This window comes from Hyperolius riggenbachi, chromosome 3 (assembly GCF_040937935.1).
Source record: "Hyperolius riggenbachi isolate aHypRig1 chromosome 3, aHypRig1.pri, whole genome shotgun sequence".
Classification (NCBI taxonomy): domain Eukaryota; kingdom Metazoa; phylum Chordata; class Amphibia; order Anura; family Hyperoliidae; genus Hyperolius; species Hyperolius riggenbachi.
The window spans coordinates 53,441,717-53,466,184 of NC_090648.1; the positions used below are offsets into that span (position 1 = coordinate 53,441,717).

General features: G+C 45.6%; 1 protein-coding gene across 1 annotated transcript in view; it reads right to left on the reverse strand.

The window, feature by feature from the left end:
- LOC137562609 (A.superbus venom factor 1-like) overlaps window positions 1-24,468 on the reverse strand; it is a 554,872-nt gene that overhangs the window by 183,654 nt on the left and 346,750 nt on the right. The window contains exons 24-25 of the mRNA XM_068274112.1: window positions 15,100-15,303; window positions 6,829-6,907 (exon numbers count right to left, since the gene is read on the reverse strand). Coding sequence (XP_068130213.1) covers window positions 6,829-6,907; window positions 15,100-15,303 — 283 coding nt within the window. The remainder of the gene's footprint in view (window positions 1-6,828; window positions 6,908-15,099; window positions 15,304-24,468) is intronic.

A 24,468-nucleotide genomic window follows, 5' to 3' on the forward strand; every position in this document is an offset into this window, starting at 1 on the left:
ACACTTTTGTGTCCAGAAACAGTCTTTATAGGTTTTAAAATTCACCTGCCCATTGAAGTCTATTCGATCTATTCGCCAGTTCGCAAACATTTGCAGAAGTTTGCGTCCACCGTTAACGAACAGTTTGTGACATCTCTACTGATCACGTGCTACTTCATGACTTCCCCTCAGGGCCCTTTTACACTTTATCAGTATCTCCCCGTTTTAAATGAAAGAAAACTGATTTTCAAAGTAAAGTCCATATTTCCCTATGGCTCAGTTCCCACTATATGCATTTTAACTGAAAGCATTTTCACAATGCACTGCTATGGAGGAAAAAAACAAAACAAAACAAAAAAGTGTACCAACGCATAAAGTGTAAAAGGATGCATTGCCATAGCATTTAGAATCAGAAATCTCTATTTTACCAAGTTCAACGGGGGTTGTATTATTTTTGGCACATACAGGGTCGGCGATGGTACAGTAAATAAAATAAAATACAGTGAGATATACATAGAGCATAGGCATATAGACAAGCATAGCGGAGAAGGACCGGAGGGGGCATCCAAGTGCTATGTTGAGCAGAGCAGCCACATTCTATTGCGGCGCTCAAACCTCTGCAGCGATTCAGATGCCCCGCAGCAGTACCTGGTAAAGGATAGTGCAGAGAAGAGAGAAAGAGAGAGAGAGCAGGATAGTGCAGAGGAGAGTGAGAGAAGAGAGGAAATAAGGAAAAAGGAGAAATAAGAGAACAGAGTCTGAGAATCCCCTGGGGCTGCAGTGGTGGCTGGCTAGCAGTTTGGACCAATGCAGTTGGATTTGTAGGCCCAAAGAGTCAGATAGCAGCTTTAGACAAAGGACAGCGTCATTGATAAAGGGGAGCAGGCACTCCTAAATGCTTGCCGGGCTCCAGGGCAGGGAGGTGCTGCGAGTTCGTGGCTCCAGGCCTTAGGGACTGCATTCTATTGGACCTTGCTGCCAAGGGACAGACCTGATGGCTGGTGCTGGAGACTGTGATGCTGACTGGTAGCCTGCTTGATGTAACAATGAACACGCTGGGGGGGAGGCAGAAGCAACTAGCCTGCTGTAGTAATGGAACAGCAGCAGCGGACATACCTCCCCTAGCCACGGTGATGATGCAGGCTGCATGCAGATTTCTATTGTCAAGGGATCTCCCAGCGGTGAAGTGGCCCCATGTCGGCTGGAGCACCAGACTTGTTTCTGGTTTCTGGTCTATAATTATCGCTGTATTCCTATTTCCGTTAGTGACGAGCAGAAATTATGCCTATGTGTAGTTACACATTTTAATTCACAATTAAACATCATAATCATAATGCGAAATTTCGGGGAAAATCGTAATTAATTTTGCATGTAATTTGTATACATTAGTAATTTTGCATAATTTTCATGTAATTTTTTTTTGTGTCGTCTTTAGTGGTTAATAGCAAAAAAACTCCATACATGCTATTGCTCCCAAAATTGCTACACATTTATAGTGGGAATAGGGGGTACAAGTAAACATAACAATTTTTCAAAACGACTTTGTAGTTTTTGAGAAAAACGATTATAAAATTGAAAAAAAAATAGTTTTAAACTGAGTTTAAAAAAAACAAAACTTTTTCTTTGCATATTTAAAAAACGATTGTCTCAAAAAAATACAATGTCTTTTTGAAAAAAATATTTTTATGACTTGTATCCACTATTTTGGTGATAATAGCATGTATGGGCCTTTGCTATTGATTGCCAAAGTTGGCATGAAATGACGCAAAACTTCCGGTTCCGGCGCCTGGGTGAGCGGACGCTAAGAGCGGAGCTCCGAGAGCGAGACCCAGAGAAGCGACGAAGCACCAGATAAAGTGTCCCTAAAGTGCTCACCTGCCACACTGGGAGGCTCACGGAGGAAACCCGGCATGATAAACAGGCCGATGGATCGCTACCTGCTGCCGGCGGAGGAGAAACGCGGCAAGGGGGGAGGCCGCTCGCCTACGCCCAAGATGGCCGCCAGGCACAAACAGCATGAGAAGACATCCCGGAGCTCGCAACATTCGCAGCAATCGCAGGAGTGGGAACAAGCCAAAACGAGAGACAGGGACTGGGACACGGAGTCGGAAGACCAGCAGGGTGAGTTGGACGGCAACATAGACCCAGCACATCTACACAGCCTGGCCACCGCTGTAGTGCAGAAACTCACTCCAGACCTGCAGGCCATGATACACACAGCCATGACCCAGTCCCTGCAAAAAGTTCATAAAGACATCCTAGCTCAGGCAAACAGAATCAAGCAGGTGGAGCAGCATACTTCATCTTTAGAAGATAAACACATAATATACAAAACAAAGATTAAAAAGCTTGAGGCAGAAAACACCTTCATGAAAGATAAACTGCAAGATCTGGAAAATAGATCGAGGAGAAGCAATGTACGGGTAGTAGGCCTACCTGAATCACATACAGCAGCCACGCTAGTGCAATTTTGCGCTGAAACAATACCTCAATTGCTAGGCCTACCTACATCTTATAAAGTGGAGCGAGCTCATCGAGTAGGCCCACCGAGAGACGGATCCAAAAACAAGGGACCGAGGATAATAATGGTCAAATATCTTGATTACGCAGACAAGGATCTCATCATGCGCACTTATAGACAACTTCAGCAACCTCTAACACACCAGGGCGCCACACTCCATCTCTTTAACGATTACTCGATTGAGATATCTAAACAGAGGCAAGGTTTCACAAATGCATGCTCTCAGTGTATCAAGCGACAGTGGAAATTTGCATTACTCTAACCAGCCATCCTGAGAGTAACAGATGGTGCCGGGAAACAACATGTTTTTAAAAGCCCAGAGGCGGCAGAGAAATTTCTGACAACCACAGCCAGCCAAGATCAAGGCGCACCAGAAGAAGCTGACAACATACAGGAAGGAGAGTAACTTTATAAAAAGTGTTTATCTTAAAATGGAGGGGCATTGCTCTATACATAAAAGACTTATGTCTTAAGAAAGTCCACTTCACAAGAGTCTGTGAAGAAGAGGGACGATGGAGAGTTGCTTCACTCACCAGGAAAAAAGTGAAGTCATTTACACGGTTAAATTGAGGATATCTTGTTTTGAAAATTATATTTTTACTTACCTTAAGCTGTTTATAGAGGGGGGAAGGGGGGGGGGGGTTAAAAGGGAAAGGGGAACTCTCTGCTGCACACTTAGACGAGAAAAGATAACATATAGGAACAGGGGTTGTGAGCCGAATCCATACTCATTCCTACTGGCACAATGTCTCTAAAAATCATTTCATGGAATACCAACGGAATGCGTAAGTACTTTCTACTGTTTGAACTCGATGGACGTATGTCTTTTTTCAACCAAAATAACTATGTAACTGTGTACCCCAGCCAAACGATCGCAAGTACTGAGGCACTTAAAGAAATTACATGCAGACATCGCACTCCTACAGGAGACACACTTAAATACCTCAAGTGCAAAATTTTAAAAAAAAAGGATGGGTGGGAGAAGTTTATTGTGCTGCCGCAGATGACAGGAAAGCTGGTGTAATAATACTAGTCCATAAGAGACTAGCCCAAAAAATAATAAATTCAAACTCAGATGCCAAGGGGAGATGGGTACGGATTCGGATCCAACAAGGCTCGGAAAGTACTGATCTATGTAATGTGTATGCTCCTAATTATGACAATGCTTCTTTTTTACAGGAACTAAATCATAATATAACAGTAATGAATACTAGCAACTTTATAATTGAGGGTGATTATAATGCAGTATTAGACCTGCAAGAGGATAGAACAACGAAAAAACAGATCCAGGGGTTATATAAAAAGAAAGCTGAACATTTCAGCAACTTTGTAGAAGAGCTGAACTTACTGGACTCCTGGAGAATATTGCATCCAAGTGATAAACAATTTACATTTTATTCACAGCCCCATGACATGTGGTCACGCTTGGACTACTTACTAGTATCCCCTAGCACATTTAAGAAGACACTGACAGACGAAATACACGATATGGTCATATCAGACCACACTCCAATATCAATAGAGATCCGAGAACTCATTCGTAGAGGCACAGACATTTTGTGGAGATTCCCAACGCAATTGTACGAAAATGAAGAATTCAAAGACCTGATAAAAAACTGGTGGATGCAATATTCTGAGGAAAATAAATCCAGCATGGACAACCCTTATCTGTTCTGGGAAGCATCGAAGCCTGTGATGAGAGGTCACATCATTTCACACTTAGCGGGTAAAAAGAAGCAAGCAAACATAGCCTATATGGAAGCTATAAAAAAGGTTAGAGAGACAAGTAAAAAATTCCAAAAACACCCCACAGATATAAATAGGAAAAAATGTTTAAGCACAAAAGCAGAAGTAAACAGGTGGATGGCGTAGAAAGAAAAATTAAATCAATCCCACCAGGCCCTTCAGTTCCATAGACTAGGAAATAAAATGGGGAGGTTATTAAGTAATTTAGTCAGAGGAGCTAGACATACAACACAGATACAGGCTCTAAAATCAACACAGGGGGGAATAACTAATGACCCTAAGACGATAAATGAAATATTCCAGCAATTTTACACAGATCTCTATAGAGACAAAGGGGACCCTTTAGACAATAGCAACGTACAAAAATTATTAAAAGAGGCAGACCTACCACAAATAGAAGAAGATGATATGAGGGAATTAAATAAAGAGATATCCCAATCAGAAATAATAGAGACCATAAAGGGATTAGCAAATGGGAAATCACCAGGACCCGATGGGCTGAGCTCAGAATACTACAAACTTCTTAAAGAAGATGTAGTCCCACATCTCCACACATTATTCAATAGAATAATAAAAACAGGCAATCTTCCGGACACAGCTAATAACTCATACATAAAAGTACTACCAAAAGAAGGCAAGGATCTAAAACAGCCAGAGGCCTATAGACCCATTTCCTTAATGAACCAAGACCTCAAATTGTTAACAAAAATAATCGCAGATAGATTAGCCAATATCCTCCCCACAATAATAGGAAAACACCAAGCAGGTTTTATTAAACATAGATCAGCAGTAGCGAATGTAAGAAAAGTACTGACAGTTTTAGATTATACCAAATTGTACCCAAAAACGTCAAAAGACTACGCCCTGCTATTGTTAGACGCCGAAAAGTCGTTTGACAATGTAAGATGGCAATGGCTGCAAAACATCCTATCTAGCATGAAATTCTCAGGCCCATTCATAACTCTAATCGAGGCGTTACAGAAGTCACCAACCTCACAAATATACACAACCGGATTTCTATCCCCAAGATTCACTCTACAAAAAGGGACAAGGCAGGGGTGCCCATTGTCACCCCTGCTCTTCAACCTAGCAATAGAACCCATAGCAAAAATCCTCCACAAAAGAATTAAAGGTATCAAGGTGGGAAAGGTGGAACTGAAACAAATGTTATTTGCCGATGACATAATCTTATTTATGGCCAAACCCCAAGAACAAATCGAAATGGTATTTGCCTTAATTAAAGAAAGAGGGGAACTAAGTGGTTTTAAAGTTAACCAGAAAAAAAGTGAACTACTAATGCTCTCATAGCAGGCTTTGTATGATAGGCAACTTAAGGAAACGAGGGTGAAAATTAGTACAAAAGTTAGATATTTGGGAATTAACTTTACAAGGGATCCTGCATCTGTGTACGATTTAAACTGTCTTCCCCTGATACAGAAATTAAAACAGCAGATGACATCCTGGAATTCGCTACCAATCAATATTATGGGCAGAGTAGCTTTAATTAAATCAGTGATCTTTGGCCGCATATTATATCCACTACAGATGATACCCCTACTCCTCAAGCATAAACATGTGAAAGAATTGGAGAGGGCGATGTCACACTTTATCTGGTCAGGTAAAAAACCCCGAATTGCCCTTCATAAGCTACAGTTTCCAAAAGAGAAAGCAGGCCTAGGCCTCCCAAACTTACGACGATATAATTTGGCTTGTATATGCCGGCATATTAGAGATTGGATATGCAATTCCAGTGTGTTCTCAAATTTGACCCTAGAGAAATCCTTTGCTGGGCCGTGGTCATTAGCAGCCATCCTACATACAAAATACAGTCACCTACCTCAGAAAATCAGACAAAGTGGGATAATGAGGGATACTTGGGTGGCATGGAAAGAACTCAGCAAACTATATAAAATGCCTATACAAATCTCAAAATATATGCCACTTTGGGGCCATCCGGGATTTCCAGCAAGTCTGGCACACGAGGGGTTTGGGATATAGGAAGATAAGGGTATAAATAAATTGGGATACCGGTTTAATCTCGACACAGGGAAATGGAAGTCTTTCATAGAGTTGAGGCAAGAGTTTAACATACCACGATCCCATTTCTTGTTTTATGCACAAATTAAGTCATATGTACAGTCAACAGTAGCAAAACCACTAAAACCAAAAACAACTTTGATAACTTTCTAAAGCCAAAGACACATGGTTTACCTTTATCACAGATTCAACAATTACAAGAAAAGCAACAAGGAACCCTAGCGCGAATACACTTTAAAAGGTGGCTGAAAGATATAACAGACATAGAACTACCACAAAAGATAATAGAAGGATATCAAGTATATAGACAGTACATCATACATGAAAGCTGGAGAGAATCCCACTTTAAAATGCTACACAGAGCAAAATATGCCTTCGATATAAAGTACAAGACTCCACCACAAAACTACTACTACTAAATCAAATTTGCCAAATTTAAAGGTGCACACAATTTACAGAAAATGTGCATGCAAGATGTATCTATTTGCATCTCATTAACTGAATAATTGAATTACAGGTAAATTGAATAACACTGTTTATCTTACCATGTGCTGGGTTGGTTTCCAAAGTAAGAAACATAAGCCGGCTCGTCTTTCTTGCGGAAGGACAATTCTTTAGTTACGCCTGTAAAGTGAAAACAAATTATTTAGATTATTCGAGTCTTACAAACGCATGTGTTTGAGAAAAAGCACCTCGCCCATTTTGTTTGTGTTACAAGTTATGCAGTAACTGAAGAGTGTATTAGAAGTACCCCCTGAAAAAGAAAATGAATAAAATAGAGGAAAAAAAAAACATAGGCAATAATAATAATAATAATAATAATAATAACAACAGATAAACTCCAGAACCAAAAATTGAAAAAACAAACAAACAGAAAAAACAGGAACACCAGTAGAGTGCAGTACTTAAAAGCACTGGAATAAGAAGCAATAAAGGGGCCCATACACCTAACGATTTTCCCGCCGATATACAGCCGATCCGATCACAGTGATCGAATCGGCTGTAAAATCGCCGCGCACACCGCTGACAAAGCAATCGATTTCCGTCCAAAATCGATCGTTCCCGTCGATTCCCGTTCATCCGTCCGTGCGGAATATTTTTCTCGAACGCCGGCGGGTCGGGAGTGCGTCGATAGCGGCGTTTGAATGCCCGACGACCGACGCAATACAGCGGATACACATTACCTGCTCCGGCCGGCGCGAGTCCCCTGGTCCTGGCTTTCTTCTTCTCCACTCCGGACCGTTACTGCAGCTACACAGAACTTCCTGTCCCGGCAGGAAGTTTAAACAGTAGAGCGCCCTCTACTGTTTAAACTTCCCCTGAACAGGAAATTCAGTAGCTGCAGGAACGGTCCGGAGCGGAGAAGAAGACAACGGACCAGGGGACTCGCGCCGGCCGGAACAGGTAATGAATGCAGGGGGGGGGGGGGCGGCAGCAGTGGCAGCTCCACAGATTGTGATCAGTTTCAGGCTAAAATCGATTCACAATCTGTTTGCAGTAAGGTGGCCATACGATCCCTCTCCGATCAGATTTGATCAGTGAGGGATCTATCTGTCGGTCGAATCTGATGGCAAATCGACCAGTGTATGGCAACCTTAAGAGTACACTTACTAGGGTGGGTTGGTAAAGGCAACAAAAATAGAACCAAAGTAACTAAAAACAATAACAAGCAACGCTCTCATAAAACAGCAACTAAATCACACCAAAAAAATGCTGCTGGAGTCTACAAGTCCTTTTGTTTTAGTTGAATTAGTTAAAAAAATACAACACAATAGATGGTAAGTGCCACCACTTGATTGATTACTTTGCTGTTTCCACTACCATAACCAAGGCCACCTAGGGCCATGGCCTAGGGCACCACAGGAGCAAGGACACCAAAGCAGGCTAAACTGGTGCAGCATTTGCAAGCTTGCAAATGCTGCAATGCAGGAAGATCAGGCTAGTGCCTGACCGCAGTACTCTGCTGCCAGTCGCCTGTGCAGCAGCCACCTTGCTCTCTGTGCACGTTTGCATTGTGGCCGGCGGCTATGGACTTGGGCAGCATTGGAGACGGAAGGGAAAAGGAAGCTTCTACACTGGAAATGAGTGAAGAAATGAGTGACACTGATGGATGCTACGGTGTGAAGGCTAGCTAACTACCTATACTGAAAGCAGGGGGTGGGAAAAGGAGGGATTAAAGGAGTCACCTGGCTACATATACTGGAGGGAAGGGGGGTGGGGTCATCTGGCAACCTATACTGGGGTGGTCATCAGGCTATCTATACTAGAGGGAAGGAGGGGACGGGTCATCTGGCTACATATACTGGAAGGAAGGGGGGGTTATCTCGCTACCTATACTTAAGGGGGCGGGCTGGTGACAGTGGCCTTGGGCGGTAAAGAGTAAAAATCTGGCCATGACCATAACACTTGAAGGTTTACCAGCTGTTGCCAACCCAAATTATAATATTTGTAGATTCACCCTCTCACCACCCTCTCACCACCACTCACCAGGTCAGCAGTCTTGACCTGTAGGCCGGTGCAGGTCCCTAGCTTGTACACCACTCCTCCTAAACCACACTGTAGATCATCAAAATCAGAGACCGCACTCAGAAGGCTTTTTCAACCACTTCCCCTAGGCTCTGCTTGGCTGCCATGAAAATTCTACATGGGACTCATAATGTAACAATTGGTATCATTGACAAATCAATATTGGTTTGGTTATATATTGTGCAAATACAAAAAGAAAAAATGTTAATGTGTTATACATGTTCCGGGGTGGACTGACCTCAGTGATTTTGCTGGGGTAGACACTTATGTGTAGTTCCCTGGATGTTTTTTTAAAAAAATGCTTGGTTTTGGATTATATGATTATCCTTTGTTCCTGTGGGTGGGGTATATAAGTGTCACTGGTAATGGGTGTGGTACACCTGAGGAAGGGCGACGCCCGAAACATGTAGTGTACCTTGTCATGCTTGGTTTGCTGTGAATACAGTGGTTGAAAAAGCCTTCTGAGTGCGGTCTCTGATTTCTATGAACCCAAATTATAAGGTTGCACCAATCATTCAAGTTGAGGTACTCTTAATCGATATCAAGGAAGCCAGTGCCACGACAGAGGTTACAATACTTTATTGTTGCAAAGACCAACATCCGTTTTTGTTTATGGACCGCATGAGGACATGTTGATTTTCTGAACAAGAATAATACATGTGGTCTGATGACAGCCTTGGCATGACGGTGGGCCTGGTCATTGTTGTTAGTCCAATGACGCAGCGAGCGACGCACGTCGCGTGACGTCATTGTGTTACTGGTCCGGCTCCGGTGTGAAGACTCTCTTTCTTTTCCATATAGCGTGGTATATAGATATAGACCGGACTCAAGCTCCAGGGACTCCAGGACACCACCGCTCTGCCGCTTGGCTTCAGTTGCCTCCTCCACTTGCCCCATTGATAAAGGACATGTCCGAAACGCTGCGTCTGGGTAATGCAGCAGTGTCTGTACCTCACTCTCATTCTGTTGTATTGCACTGGACTGTTTGTGTTATTTCATATGTCTTTATGTCATTACTAGCCAGCACCGCTTGTTACTAGCTACAGCAGTTGCAACTTATCTTTGCCTCATAATCATGCACTTGTTGCACACAGGGCCGGTTCAAGTAACAATTGGGCCCTAGGGCAAAATTAGCCTTGGGGCCCCCCAACAGACACCCCCTCAACCAAAAAGCATCATATAAGGCCCTTTTTTCCAAATTTTCCTCTTGGACCCCTGAGCTGGCTGCTAACCCTCCCCCATCACCTCCCAACTTAACAGACCCTGCAGAGTCCCTGGGGAGCATCAGTTAAGATGGGGAGGGACACCTTGGGGGCCCCTACAGGCTCTGGGGCCCTGGGGCAATTGCCCATTTTTTCCTATGGTAGCTCCGGCCCTGGTTGCACATGTATTGCATTCTGCAGGCTGTAGTCTCAGTTGTTGATGAGCTCTGTGTACAGTTGTATATATACATGCTTTATTGTATCTTGTCACACGTTTTTGACTGCATTTTGTCAACCTATGTCTTTCAATATACTCCTTTTTGCATTTGAACCTACATGGTGTGTGTGTTTTGTATATTTCTACAGAATATCAGCATCCCTCACTGCCAGAGGGGGTGGTCTTGGATCATTTCCATTGGGGGGAAAGGAGGGGGGGCAGATGGCATCAAGTGCCCTGCAGTGGCCACCTTTGAACCTGCAATAGACATTACTGAGTTCCTCTGCCAGCTCAATGCTTGCTGTTGCATGTTTTTTTTTTTTTTTGGGGGGGGGGGGACTGGAGCCCTTTTCAGGCAGCTTGAGGGTCATTAACACAGAGTTTGTGTCTCAACCTATCAGGGTACTACTTTTTGTCAGCTCGCAGTTCACGGTTAAGAGTGTTTCTTGCCTTCAGGTCTACGTGGGTACCGGGTCTTACCTGCTTCTTCAGGTCACTATGGCAGTGTGTGTTAGGAGGTACACCATAGACTTGCAACAACTGTATTAGAACCTCCTCCCAACCATTACATAGGCAATAAAGTCATACCACTTATTCAGCCCTAAACATGTCATTGGCTGTGCCTATTTCATTAGGTATCAGTGCTAACCAAATCCCAGATAGATGCCTTTCACCCCCCCCCCCCCCACGGTAGCCAGAAGTTTTCCCCACCCTCCCTCCAGACAAATTCCTCTCATCCCCCCCCCCCCCCAAAGCCAGATGCCTCTCACCCCCCTCCCCACCAGGAAGCCAGAAACTTCCTTTCTCCCTCCCTTCCTGGCCACTGCTGCAGCCACCGCCGTGTTGGTCACTCACCTGTCACTGGCTGGTCGCCAGCGAGTCACACGTAAGAGATGCCAACTGGAGAGGACAGATGCACAGCGGTAGCTGATGGAGGTAGAGCTTGTGTAGATAGAAAGGATCATAAACAGTTCATGCAAGGTCTTGTGGTACAAAAAGATCAAAAAAATCTTTATTGACACAGATACACAAAAAGGTTCCATAAAATCTCTCTGTAAGAAGCGCCTTATGGATATACAGAATCTTCAAATACAGGAATATAACAGCCAAAAGACTAGTGTAGACTTAGTGCAATATAAATAAGGCAACGACACGCTCGTTTCGGGCACGGGGCCCTTCGTCAGGCCAAATGCACAAAGCACTATCTACAAAAAGCACACCAATAAACATACATTGGCAACATTAATATAATGCAGAAAATCAATCCCGCCACCTCACAGAGGAATATCCCAGAACAAAGTGTGTAGACGTAGAGTATACACCAAGACTGGTATAAATAAGTCTTAACACTCGTCAAGAAAGAAAATAAGTGTCAACAAAGACAAGAAGGAAACCCGGGTGACAAAGAACCTGCAGGCTAGTATATATCAGTTTTCCTGTCACACCCACTGTTCCCAAAGGGAAAATAATAAGTCTGCTAAAGATAGCCAGTAGTGGTGACTTTTTTGATATTTTTGTACCACAAGACCTTGCATGAACTGTTTATGATCCTTTCTATCTACACAAGTCAATAGTGGGTGAAGTGGATGACCCTAACAAGGGTTAAAAGGTTTTTTTTTCCTTTTCCTATATAGGATCCTACTCCCAATTACATTATTGATGGAGGTAGAGCAAAAGGCAGAAGAGGAAGTTACTGCTCTAGATACGAGCAGGGATGTGAGTGACACAGGCGGCGGCGGCTGCTGCATCAGGGAAGGTGGGAGGAGGGAGAGATGGGGAGTCCATAGCCGCCTACAGCCACTACAAGCCCATTGCAAGTTCAAATGCGGCCGCTGATGGACTCTACACTAAAGAGGATCTTTAAAAATAAAATATATAGGTATAGGAGCCCCGAGTATAGCCAGGTATAGGTGCCCATTCCCAGTATAGCCAGGTATAGGTGCCCTTAGTATAGCTAGATGTAGGTGCCCCCAGGCCAGGTATAAGTGCCCTCAGTATAGCTAGGTATAGGTGCCCCCAGTATAGCAAGGTATAGGTGCCCTCAATATAGCCGCCCCCAGTATAGCCAGGTATAGGTGCCCACAGTGTAGCTAGGTCTAGGAGTCCACAGAATAGCCAGGCATGGGTGCCCACAGTATAGCCAGGCATTGGTGCCCCCAGTATAGCCAGGCATAGATGCACGCAGTATAGTGAGGTATAAGTGCCCTCAATATAGCTGCCCCAGTATAGCCAGGTATATGTACCCACAGTATAGCTAGGTCTAGGTGCCCAAAAGTATAGCCAGGCATGGGTGCCCACAGTATAGCCAGGCATAGATGCATGCAGTATAGCGAGCTATAGGTGCCCTCAATATAGCTGCCCCAGTATAGCCAGGTATATGTGCCCACAGTATAGCTAGGTCTAGGTGCCCACAGTATAGCCAGGCTTGGGTACCCACAGTATAGTCAGGCATGGGTGCCCACAGTATAGCCACGCATGGGTGCCCACAGTATAGACAGGCATTGGTACCCACATTATAGCCAGGCATTGGTGCCCACAGTATAGTCCGGTATAGGTGCCCTCAGTATAGCCAGGTATAGGTGCCCTCAGTATAGTTAGGTATAGGTGCCCTCAGTATAGCCAGGTATAGGTGCCCACAGTATAGTCAGACATGGGTGCCCACAGTATAGCCAGGTATAGGTGCCCTCAGTATAGCCAGGTATAGGTGCCCACAGTATAGTCAGACATCGGTGCCCACAGTATAGCCGGGATCAGGTAACCGCTTAGGTGCCCCAGGCCCAGGGTCGCGTCAAATGAGGGGAGAGCAATGACCACACAGAGAAGTGGGGAGGGGGGCCCACTCCGCCTCTCCCTCACCTCGGGCTCTACCTTCAGCGCTCTCCCCTCCAGGATTAATCGGCTGCAGCGGGCAGGAACAGGGAATGCGGACGTGCCTCTTCCATGCCTCCACACAACGGAGGTTTGGTCTCTGTAAGCACCTCACGCTACTTCTTGATAAACAGGATTTAGTGTCAGACGCTTACAGAGACCAGGCAGACCTCCTTCATGTGGAACGCATGGAAGAGGTATTTCCGTTCCCTGTTCCTGCCCGCTGCTGCATATTAATGCTGGAAGAGAGAGCGCTGAAAGGAGAGCCCGAGGTGTGGCCATTGCTCTTTTCTCATACGCTGCCACCCCTCCTGCTCTCAAAAATGGGCCCTAGGCAGGCCCCCCCCCCCCCCCCGAGACTGCATCCCTTGCAGCCCCTATTGTTACGCCCCTGGAATGGGCTATTTCTGTCTGAGCCCCATCATAAAGCCCCACAGTAGTGTGCCTGCGCTGGAGCCGGGGAATGGAGATATCACAGGCACTACCGCACCTGCGCCACAGCCGACAGTCTTGTCAGCTTTGGTTTCGGGGAGCCAAAGCTGTATCCCTGAGGCGTGAGAGGATGGGGAAGCCTCATTAGGATCCAGAGGCTTTCCCCTCCCAAGGCAAGTATCCCATGGGGAAGGTTTTTTTTCTTACGGATTCTTTTGAAAATCTCAAGTAGCAAAGGTAGCGATTAGTGACAAGGTGTATATACCGTACATGTAACAGGAGTGTTGGGTAAATGCTGGCGTCAGGGTACACCACGTATTAGTGCAGTCCCTCCGCAATTTGCAGGCCTTCTCTTTCCTAGTCTGCCTTGTTATGGCAAATAGTACGCTAATAAAATACCCCAGCAATGCTTACATTTCTTTATGCAGCTTTTCCATTTGCACCCTCTGTTACTTGGTTCACACATAAAAAGGTATCCAGTCCTGTCCTGTCAGTTTTATGTATGAATTTTCTATGGCTTGGTTCACACATAGCGCCCAGCGCGTCTTTCTGCATCAGGTGATTACACGCATGCAGGAAGACATCCCAGCACCAGGGGAAGAGCTGAGTGCTGAGAGGAGGTCGGACATCACTGGACTCCGATGGTTAGTTAATGGCATGCCGCGGCTTCTTTCTGCTCACACAACTCTGGCTGTAGGAGGTCTCCAGTGTCACCCCCCCCTGCCATGGTGACACCCAGAACAGATTGCACCTGCCTCCAGCCTGTTCGTACGCCGCTAGTATAATGGGTAATATAATGGAACTTAATTAAGAAAAGACCCAAAGTAATTTATTTTGTAATTAGCAAAGATCATTTTGGACAGCTCAGTTTTTAGCTTACAGTAAAAGGTGAGGATCACGCGCCAAACATCTAACGTGTGGCCACCCAAGTTCCATGAATGCTAGAACCTAAGTGATGCCAGATTTACAGCTGGTAACAGTATTCCTGCCAGTTGCCAATCTCCCCCCCCCCCCCATGTAGAAGGCTGCGCCATCATGCACCACTTGTTGCCCCTCCTTAGGTTGTTGCCACCCAGAGTCGTACCAAAACAGAGTAGTAAGGCTTTCCCACTGTCCCACATCATCCCATGAGCCCCTCCGCTTTACACAGACATTCAGTCACAGAGGCGCTGGCTGCATTCAATGGTGTGGAGTCAGTCAGACTTGTCACCAGTGGCCGCAAGTTCCCTCCTCCTCTTTTCTGTCTCCTTGGCAGATGCGTCTCCGCTGTCATGATGGCCACTAGCAGCGAAAAGCTACGTAACATGCATGGCTTCCTTTGAAACCCCAAACTTCAAGGAGCTTCCTACTTGTTGGCCCCTGTTTTGCCTGGGTCCCTGCGTCTGCAGACAACCAGTCAGTATAAGTTACTTACTGCAAGTCTGGTGCAACAATCCAATCAACTCCACACCACAGACTCCACACTCGTACTAAGGAGGAAGGGCCTAGGGTAGTGGAACACACAATGGGAGGGAGGTTATTACCCAGAGCCCCTCCCCCATGCACGTGTCTGCCTTTTAAGTTCTTCTTACCCTGATTTATGAAAGAAATAGCTTCTGCTCTTCGGTCCACTCCGATTCTTGTCCATTGGTTGGTAGCATCAAGGAAATGTGTGGTGATCACAAGAGAAGTCATCTTCATCATGACCTGCTCACCACAACCAGAAGGGAGATTTATCATGCCATTCAGGTTTTCACCATCAATAGTTTCCTGGACAATATCACTAATCGGTGTCCCTGTGCGAGAAAGAGGGGTGAGGAGGAGAGGTATAGGTATGCGTGTCCACGTGCTTCACATTGCTACATACTGTATGTAGTCACAAATGGCTAAACTATTCATATGTTTTTGAGATGAAATCCCCATGGATGCCAGGAGAACATAAAAGCTTCACACAGATAATGTCTGCATTGGGAATCAGAGCTAGAGATGCCACGCGTAAGCTCTCACAAGGGCCCGTATCCTATTAACTTTTCTCCTAAATTTTCTCCTGTACCAGAGATGAAGAGGGGGGTAAATTTATACATACCTGGGGCTTCCTCCATCCCCCTCCAGGCTTATTGTTCCCTCGCTGTCCTTCTACACCTCCTGGATCTTCTGAAACTGGCCCCAAAAAGTACCCCAGGGCCAGTCAGCGCAGGCCCAGTCTGGATGCGCACACTCCCCCGTCGCTCTACCATGGCAGTGAGCATGCCACTGCACAGTGTTCTACTAGAGTACTACTGCGCAGGCTCAGAATGCTCCTGGCAATGGGGGCGAGCGTGCAGCCAGGCCGAGCATGCGCAGTACACCAGGACCTGAGGGACTTGTCGAGGCCAATTTCAGAAGAACCAAAGTGGAGGAGGACGGCGAGGGAACAATAAGCCTGGAGGGGGATGGCGGAAGCCCCAGTTATGTATACATTTCCCCCTCCCCCTTTTGGACCAGGGGCGTTTTGCCTGATCTGTGCTGCGTGGGCTCTCCAGCCCGCAGCACAGATCATGATTGAGCCAGGGTGACCAGACTTTCCCCCTTTTTTCCCCACTAGGGGGATGTTCTGCTGGGGGGGGGGGGGGTCTGATCGCCGCCGGCTTGCTGTGTGTAGCGGGGGGGGGCTTCTCAAAGCCCCCCTCCGCAGCGATTTCCGCCCTCTCTGCCCTTCCCTCCCTCTCCCTCTCGCTATGGGCGGCACAGGACGAAGATCCGTCCTGCGCCGCCTAGGATAGGCTTCAGCCTATCAGATGCTGACGATCCCCGACCAATCAGAGGCCAGGGATCGCCGATCTCCTTTGCGGCGCTGCTGCGCAGCAGTGCCGTATGATGTAAGCAGCAGGGATTTCTTCCCCTCGTGTTTACAATTAGCCTGCGAGCCGCGATCGGAGGCTCACAGGCTGTTCATGGAGGCACCCTCTGTGAACTGACATGGAACGGCCGCTCGGTAACACCACTTCGACCTGCAGATGCCTATCGGCGTTAGGCGGTCGTTAAGTGGTTAAATCTTACCAATAAAATACCTTGAAAGCTCCCACCATGCAAGAATATACTCTAAGTTTGATAGGGATGGCTCTGCCTCTGAGAACTCATGGAGGAGCTTGTGATCAGTTTGATCAGCTGATCAATTTGTAAGGCTCTGATTTGCTGGTCATGATCAATGTGTTAAAGCAGGAAGTCATCACAGCAACTCCAAAACTTACAAATCCATCAGCTGATTAAACTGATCACATGCTTCTCCGTGAGTTCTCAATTGAAAAAGTACTTTTTTATTTGCTTTGTGCGGAAAAGTAATTTTTTTGGATGAGATAAAAAAATATCTCCTGGGAGAAAACTCTTTACTATTGAAAAAGTACCAAAAAGTATGCGAAAAAGTACTAACAAAACTGTTTTTAGTATTTTCTTGCTCACTGGTGATTTAAAAGGCATTTTATTGACAAGTCTGAAAATATCACATAGGAGAAAACTCAGGAGAAAAAGTTAATTACATATTGGCCAAGGAGAGATAAATCATGAGTTAAGACAAATAAGGAGATATACACCATGAGTTAAGTGAGTTAAGGAGAGATAAATATGAATTTGATTAGTAAAATTCATATTTATATGAACTTGTTCTTCTTGAGTAGTGATGTAGCGAACATCAAAACTTTCGGTTCGCAAATACGAATTTTCCGCAACAATTTGCGAACATGGGAATCAGGCGAACCGCCATAGACTTCAATGGGCAGGAGAATTTTAAAACCTATAGGAACTGTTTGTGGTCACAAAAGTGATGGAAAAGTTATTTCAAGGGGCCTAACACCTGGGCTGTGGCATGCCGAAGGGGGATCCACGGCAAAAGTCCCACCAAAATTACGTAGTTGACGCAGAGTATGTTTTAATCTCTAAAAGCCAGAAATAACAGTAAATTCCTAGTGTAGTGGATACTAGATACCAGTAATGGTGGTGAAAGATTACTGGGTTATGGTCCGTGCACTACTAAGACCAGCAGACCTGTCTACAACAGCTAAATTGTGCACTGAACACAGAACAGCCATACAATAGCAATACGAAAAATTTACCAGCCCTAAAAAAGGGCTTAGCTGTTCAGGACAATGTGGTAGCAGCAATAATCTGTACTGAGCACACAGAACACAGGCCTATCTAATGCTCTTCCTGTCAGCAATATAGTTACCTCTGCTGCGGCAAGCGGCATCACCGCTCCCGCGTCTGACATCACCTTGCCCGCGGCGGCATCCCCGCAGGCTCCCTGCCGCAGGCCGGGCATCTCTTCTTTGCACAGGCATAGGTTGTCAGGCGCGCGCTGCGACAGGCGGCGTGAACTTTATGCACTGAGGAGGCGAGTCAGCTGACACGCTGGTCAGCTGACCTCGGCTGCCACCTCCGCAGTGCTGATTGGTCGGCTCGCTTTGGGGCGGATCTTTTGCAATAGCTGCCTGTACTTAAGCTCGGGGCTTTCAGTAGCCCGTTGTCTGTTGTTGCTGAAACTTTGCAGCTCTCAGACCTTAGTCAGATCCGTGTGTGTTTGATCCGGCAGGACCCCAGGGATTCACACTTAGCTTAGGAATATTATATTATTGTAATTGATTTTCTGTGTATGACTCTTTGCCTGAACCTTTGATTATCCTCTCTGCCTCTTGATTCTGTACCTTGCTTATCTGATCTGCTGCCGACCTCGGCCAGACCTCCACTCTGATTTTGCCCACTGATTCTGTACTTTCACCCATCTGATCTGATACCGACCTCGGCCTGTTTACTTAGCTCGATTTTGTCTGACGATTATGTACCGCTGCTGACTGACCTGTTACTGACTTTGCTTGTATGACCACTCTACGATTGGTGATAGCCCCAGCCACCTAAGGGCTATCACTAAAGGAGTACTCCTAACATTACTGTGCACTAATACACGTGTGATCACACTCTGAATAAAGTACTGACTACGGTTCTGATAGAGCACGTTCTGATCATCAGATACGCCACTGATCATTACAGGCACACTCCCTCATCTGCCTAGCTCAGAAGCCGAACACATACTGCAAAATGGGTGCTGTGCTGGCGTTGTGATGGTGGGGGGTGGTCCAGGTGGGAGGGATAGCTGATTGGCTGCCATGTAACTTCTGACTCTGGGATGAGGGTCCATTTTTTGCTCCATGATACTTTATAAATGGTGGGTTAAAAATGCCAAGTGTTCGCCTGCTGATGCAAATTTGAATACCCCTTGTTCGCCGCGAACTATTCGCCAGGCAAACAGTTCCATCTCTATTATTGAGGTAAGCCACCTCTATTTTTCTATTTTTTGCTGTTTTTAACTCAGTTTTATCTACTTCTGGCCGCCTCTTACCCCCTTTTGTGAATCAGAAGCCATGGTATTCATTTTATTACTATAAGGAATAGTTCACACGGCAAGAGCTTTTTCTAAGAGGTTGTGATTTGCAAAGCTCTTGCTAATGTAATGCTATGTTTGTGTTCTCTCTTGAGCAATGTGATTTTATGAAAATCACCCATAGCATTGTATTAGCAAGAGCTTTTCAAATCACTTGTACTTATAAAAACACTTTTAGTATGAGGCCCCTTTCACACTGATGCCGTGTGGTGACCTATTTGACAGCAGGCCAATGCTACACCAATGAAAGCCAATAGGGCTTTTCATACCTCATGCAGTACGACGTGATCCGTTGGAAGTGCTCGATTACCCGCTAAAGCAACAGTGTGTTGCTGGGCAACATGCGCAGCAATGTGTGGCAAACCCGAAGTCATGCAAATCTATGGTGATGTTGATGCATATTGTTTTAAAAATGTACGGCGTTAGCATTGGAAATGTATTTTCTCAATGCACTTTGAATCTGGCCACAGGAAGTGAGCTCTGGAGAACCTCACTTCCTGCTTGGCCTGCAGCTAGAATGGAGATTACCACGCACTGCCGCAGTAATCTCCAGAGCAGGGGCGTAGCAATAGGGGTTGCAGAGGTTGCGACCGCATCGGGGCCCTTGGGCCAGAGGGTCCCCGAAGGGCCCTCCCTCAACTGCAGTATTAGCTCTCTATTGGTCCTGTGCTCATAATAATCACTTCTATAGATGCTTTGAATTGTGGTAATCATTAACAAACTGTTCCCCATCCCCTTCTTGCACCTCAGACACTTTAGTTGCCAATGGCATATTTTGGTGCGCCGTATCAATTGTTATGTATAAAGTGCTTGGGGGGCCCCATGTAAAACTTGCATCGGGGCCCACAGCTCCTTAGCTACGCCACTGCTCCAGAGGCTTTTTTGGGTGGTGCAGATCAGCCTCTACCGCAGAAGATTAGCTGTGTGAAGCCGACCTGAACCAGCCCTAAGACTGGTCTGCCACAATCCTGCCCTGGTATCTGAGTTTTGCTGCCGTAAGCTTGATTATGCCATATTTTGGAGTGGAGCTTTTGGCAGTGAAAACAATTCCAAAATCAAGTAACCCTCACAAGAAAAAACACTCAACTCTCAAACAAATGCTAACTTTTTTACTAGAAACAATCCTCTAAACATAATAAATAAAATAAAGTAGCTTCAAGTAGACTTTTTGGGTTCATCACTTCACTTTTCCATTTCTAATGAGGTGGAGGGTATGTCTTGGCAACTATAAGTTCAGGTAATCCACTTAATGTAATGCAAGTGCCAGGGGCGTAACTAGAAATCACTGGGGCCCCCTCTAAACTTTGGATGGGGCCCCCTTCCACCAGACATCCCACCCCCCTCCGATGTCTGCACAAGTAAACTTAGAACCAAATTTTATTTAGTTGGCCAGTGCACACTTGAATGTGATTTCCCCATGCATATAAAAACAGACAGCAGTCAAGCACTGCAGGCATTTTCTCAATCAATTACATTAGCTTTTGTGATAAAACGTGCATATTTGCACACATGCAGACACACATGGTGTGCAGAAAACGCATACAGAAATCTGACAGACGAGTGTGCTCCCAGCCTCAGCTTATTACACTCACTCTGTCCACCTCTGCTGAAGCAGAACTGGCTCTGCAGACTTCTTCAGCATCACTATAGTACAGAGCACTTGGGGAGGGGTAGAGGTTGGGGGTTGGGCGCTGTACACAAGACCCTGCTGCACACTGAATAGGGACTGTCTACAAATCTTTGCCTACAAAACGTTGTATGATTCCTTATCAGTGGCTGAGCAGATGCAGTCATTAGAACAATTTTGCTGAGAGCAGAAAGCTTTTTCTCCCTGTGCCCTTAGTTGTCAGTCTCTCTGGACGGGGAAAAGAAACATCTAACCCCACGGGGTCCTCTGCGGCTTCTAGCCCCCCTGCAGCTGCACCCCTTGCAGGGTCTATTGTTACTCCTCTGGAAAGTGTCCATGCATCTCTTCCACCTCATGAGAACCGGAAAGTGTCCTGCTGTAGTTATCTTATGTTTTTATTTGATAAACCGTGACATGGACAAATGAGAGGAACCTTCAAAACAATAATCCCTTAAATAGCTATTACAACAGCCTTAACCACTTGATGACCCAGCCTTTACCCCCCCCTTAAGGACCAGCGCTGATTTTGCTGATCTGTGCTGGGTGGGCTCTACAGCCCCAGGCCCCAGCACAGATCAAACACCAGGCAGAGCAACCAGATCGCCCCCCTTTTTTCCCCACTAGGGGGATGATGTGCTGGGGGGGTCTGATCGCTCCTGCCTGCGTGTGGCTGGCGGGGGGCACCTCAAAGCCCCCTCCACCGCAGGATTCCCCCTCTCCCTCTCCTCCCTCCCTTCCCCGGAGATCGGAGGCTGCACAGGAACGGATCTGTCCTGTGCAGCCTCTAACAGGCTCCTGCCTGTCATGTGACAGCGATCCCCGGCCGCTTATTGGCCGGGGATCGCTGATCTAGTACAACGCTGCTACTGTTAGCAGCGTTGTACAAATGTAAACAAAGCGGATTATTTCCGCTTGAGTTTACATTTAGCCTGCGAGATCGGCGGCCCGCAGGCTATTCACGGAGCCCCCCGCCGTGAATTGACAGGAAGCAGCCACTCGCGCGAGCGGCTGTTTCCTGAATAATCAGCCTGCAGCCGGCGACGCAGATCTGCGTCGCTGGTCCTGCAGCTGCCACTTTGCCGACGCGCGTTATGAGTGCGCGGTCGGCAAGTGGTTAATGCTAAAAGGACAACTATGGTGAGATGTTTTACTATCGGATACCCCTAGGATCAGTCATACAATGTAAATGGTTTGATGTCCTAAGTATCTAACCTAAATAGTGAATTAATTTGGGACTAGGGATGCTCATTCGGATTTAGCGAGATTTAAATTCCCGCATTTCCGACCGGAAATCGGATTTCTGCAGAAATACTGCATTACTGCAGTTCGGTAATTTAAGCCCAATCACAGAACTCGAAATCAATGGACCAATAAGAGAATGCAGAGTCCACTTGGAAGTACAGTGCTGCCCATAATTATTCACACCTCTGGCAAATAAGCTTAAAGTTACTTTTATTCAACCAGCAAGTAACGTTTTGACGGGAAATGACCTAATTGTCTCCCAAAAGATAAGACGATGTACAAAAGACATTATTGTGGGGAAAAAAAAACATTTCTCAGATTTTATTTACATTTCAGCAAAAAGTGTCCAGTCCAAAATTATTCATACCCTTCTCAATAATCAATAGAAAAGCCTTTATTGGCTATTACAGCAATCAAATGCTTCCTATAATTGCAGACCAGTTTTTTGCATGTCTCCACAGGTATTTTGCCCATTCATCTTTAGCAATGAGCTCCAAATCTTTCAGGTTGGAGGGTCTTCTTGCCATCATCCTAATCTTTAGCTCCTTCCACAGATTCTCAATTGGATTCAAGTTAGGGCTCTGGCTTGGCCACTCCAAAATGTTAATGTTGTTGTCTGCTAACCATTTCTTCACCACTTTTGCTGTGTGTTTTGGGTAATTGTCATGCTGAAATGTCCACTGGTGCCCAAGGCCAAGATTCTCTGCAGACTGTGTGATGTTGTCGTTGAGAATCCTCATGTATTGCTGTTTTTTCATGGTGCCATTTACTGTGATTAGGTCCCCTCATCCATTGGCTGAAAAATACCCCAAAGCATTAGCTTCCCACCACCATCTTTGACAGTGGGGATGGTGTTCTTTGGGTTGAAGACTTCTCATTTTTTTACGCCAAATGAAGGAAACATCATTGTGACCAAACAATTCAATTTTTGTTTCATCTGACCATAACACAGAAGACCATCTTTGTCCAGATGAGCATTTGCAAAGGCCAAGCGAGCTTTTGTGTGCCTTATCTGGAGAAGTGGCGTCCTCCTTGGTCTGCATCTGTGGAAGCCAGCAGTGTGCAGTGTCCGTTGGATTGTCTGCCTTGAGACACTGCCACCAGCAGAGCCCAAATTCACCAGGATGGCCCTGGTGGTGATCCTTGGAGTCTTTTTCACCTCTCTCACTATCCTCTTGACCAGCACAGGTGTCACTTTTGGCTTCTGACCATGTCCTCCAGAGTGTGGAACATCTTGTATTTTTTTAATACTATTTTGCACTCTAGCCACTGGAACTTGAAAACATTTAGAAATGGGTTTGTAACCCTTTCCTGACTTGTGAGCAGCCACAATGTGCAGCCGCAGGTCCTCACTGAGCTCCTTTGTCTTAGCCATAACTGTCCACAAACTAACTGCAGAAAGCTGCTGTTTTTCACCTGTTGAGTTGATTAAAACAGCAGACTGTGTCAGTTTGTGAAGGGTATGAATAATGTTGGACTAGACACTTTTTGTTCAAATGAAAATAAAAGCTGAGAAATGTTTTTTCCCCCCACAATAAGGCCTTTGGTACATTGTCTTATTATCCTTTGGGAGACACTTATGTCATTTCCCGTCAAAAAATGACTTGCTGGTTGTATAAAAGCAACTTTTAGTCAAAATTTGCCAGGGGTATGAATAATTATGGGCAGCACTGTATATGGCCAATCAGAGAATGCAAAAAAGAACAACAACAAAAAAAACACTACTCGGAAATCGGATCTCGGAAATCGTATTTCTGCAGAAATACTGCATTACCGCAACTCAGTAATCTGAGACCAATCATAGAACTCGGAAGCACAGGACTAATCAGAGAATGCAAAAGCTGATTGACAAGAACTAAAAACTAAAATCGGAAATCGGAAATCCGCAAATTCAGAAATCCATGGAATCGGTAATCAGCATTGGTGGAAATTCTATCTGCAGAATTGGAAACCGGCACTTCCGACCATCCATATCTGGGACAAGCAGGTGTGGTTCATGTATAGCTCATCACATAGTTACATAGTTACATACATAGTTATTTTGGTTGAAAAAAGACATACGTCCATCGAGTTCAACCAGTACAAAGTACAACTCCAGCCCGTCCCCCACATATCCCTGTTGATCCAGAGGAAGGCGAAAAAAACCCCACAAGGCATGGTCCAATTAGCCCCAAAAGGGAAAAATTCCTTCCTGACTCCAGATGGCAATCAGATAAAATCCCTGGATCAACATCATTAGGCATTACCTAGTAATTGTAGCCATGGATGTCTTTCAATGCAAGGAAAGCATCTAAGCCCCCTTTAAATGCAGGTATAGAGTTTGCCATAATCACAGTCATAGCAGCATAAAACGGAACACTTACCATATTTTTCAGACTATAAGACACTCCTGACCATAAGAAGCACCTAGATTTAGAGGACAAAAAACAAGGGGAAAAATATATACTAAACCTGGTGCATCCATGGTGAAGGGGCATCTTGTGGATTATGCCTCCTTTGTACCTCATGCCTTCTTGTACCTCTTGTGTCTCCCTGTATCCTCCTCTGTCCCACTTGTGTCCTCCTGTGTCCCCCGTGTGTCCAACTCTGTCCCCCTTGTGTTGTCCTCTATGCCCCTTTGTGTCCCCCCTGTGTCCTCCGTTGTTCCCCTTGTGATCTTCTCTACATGGACACAGTACAGGG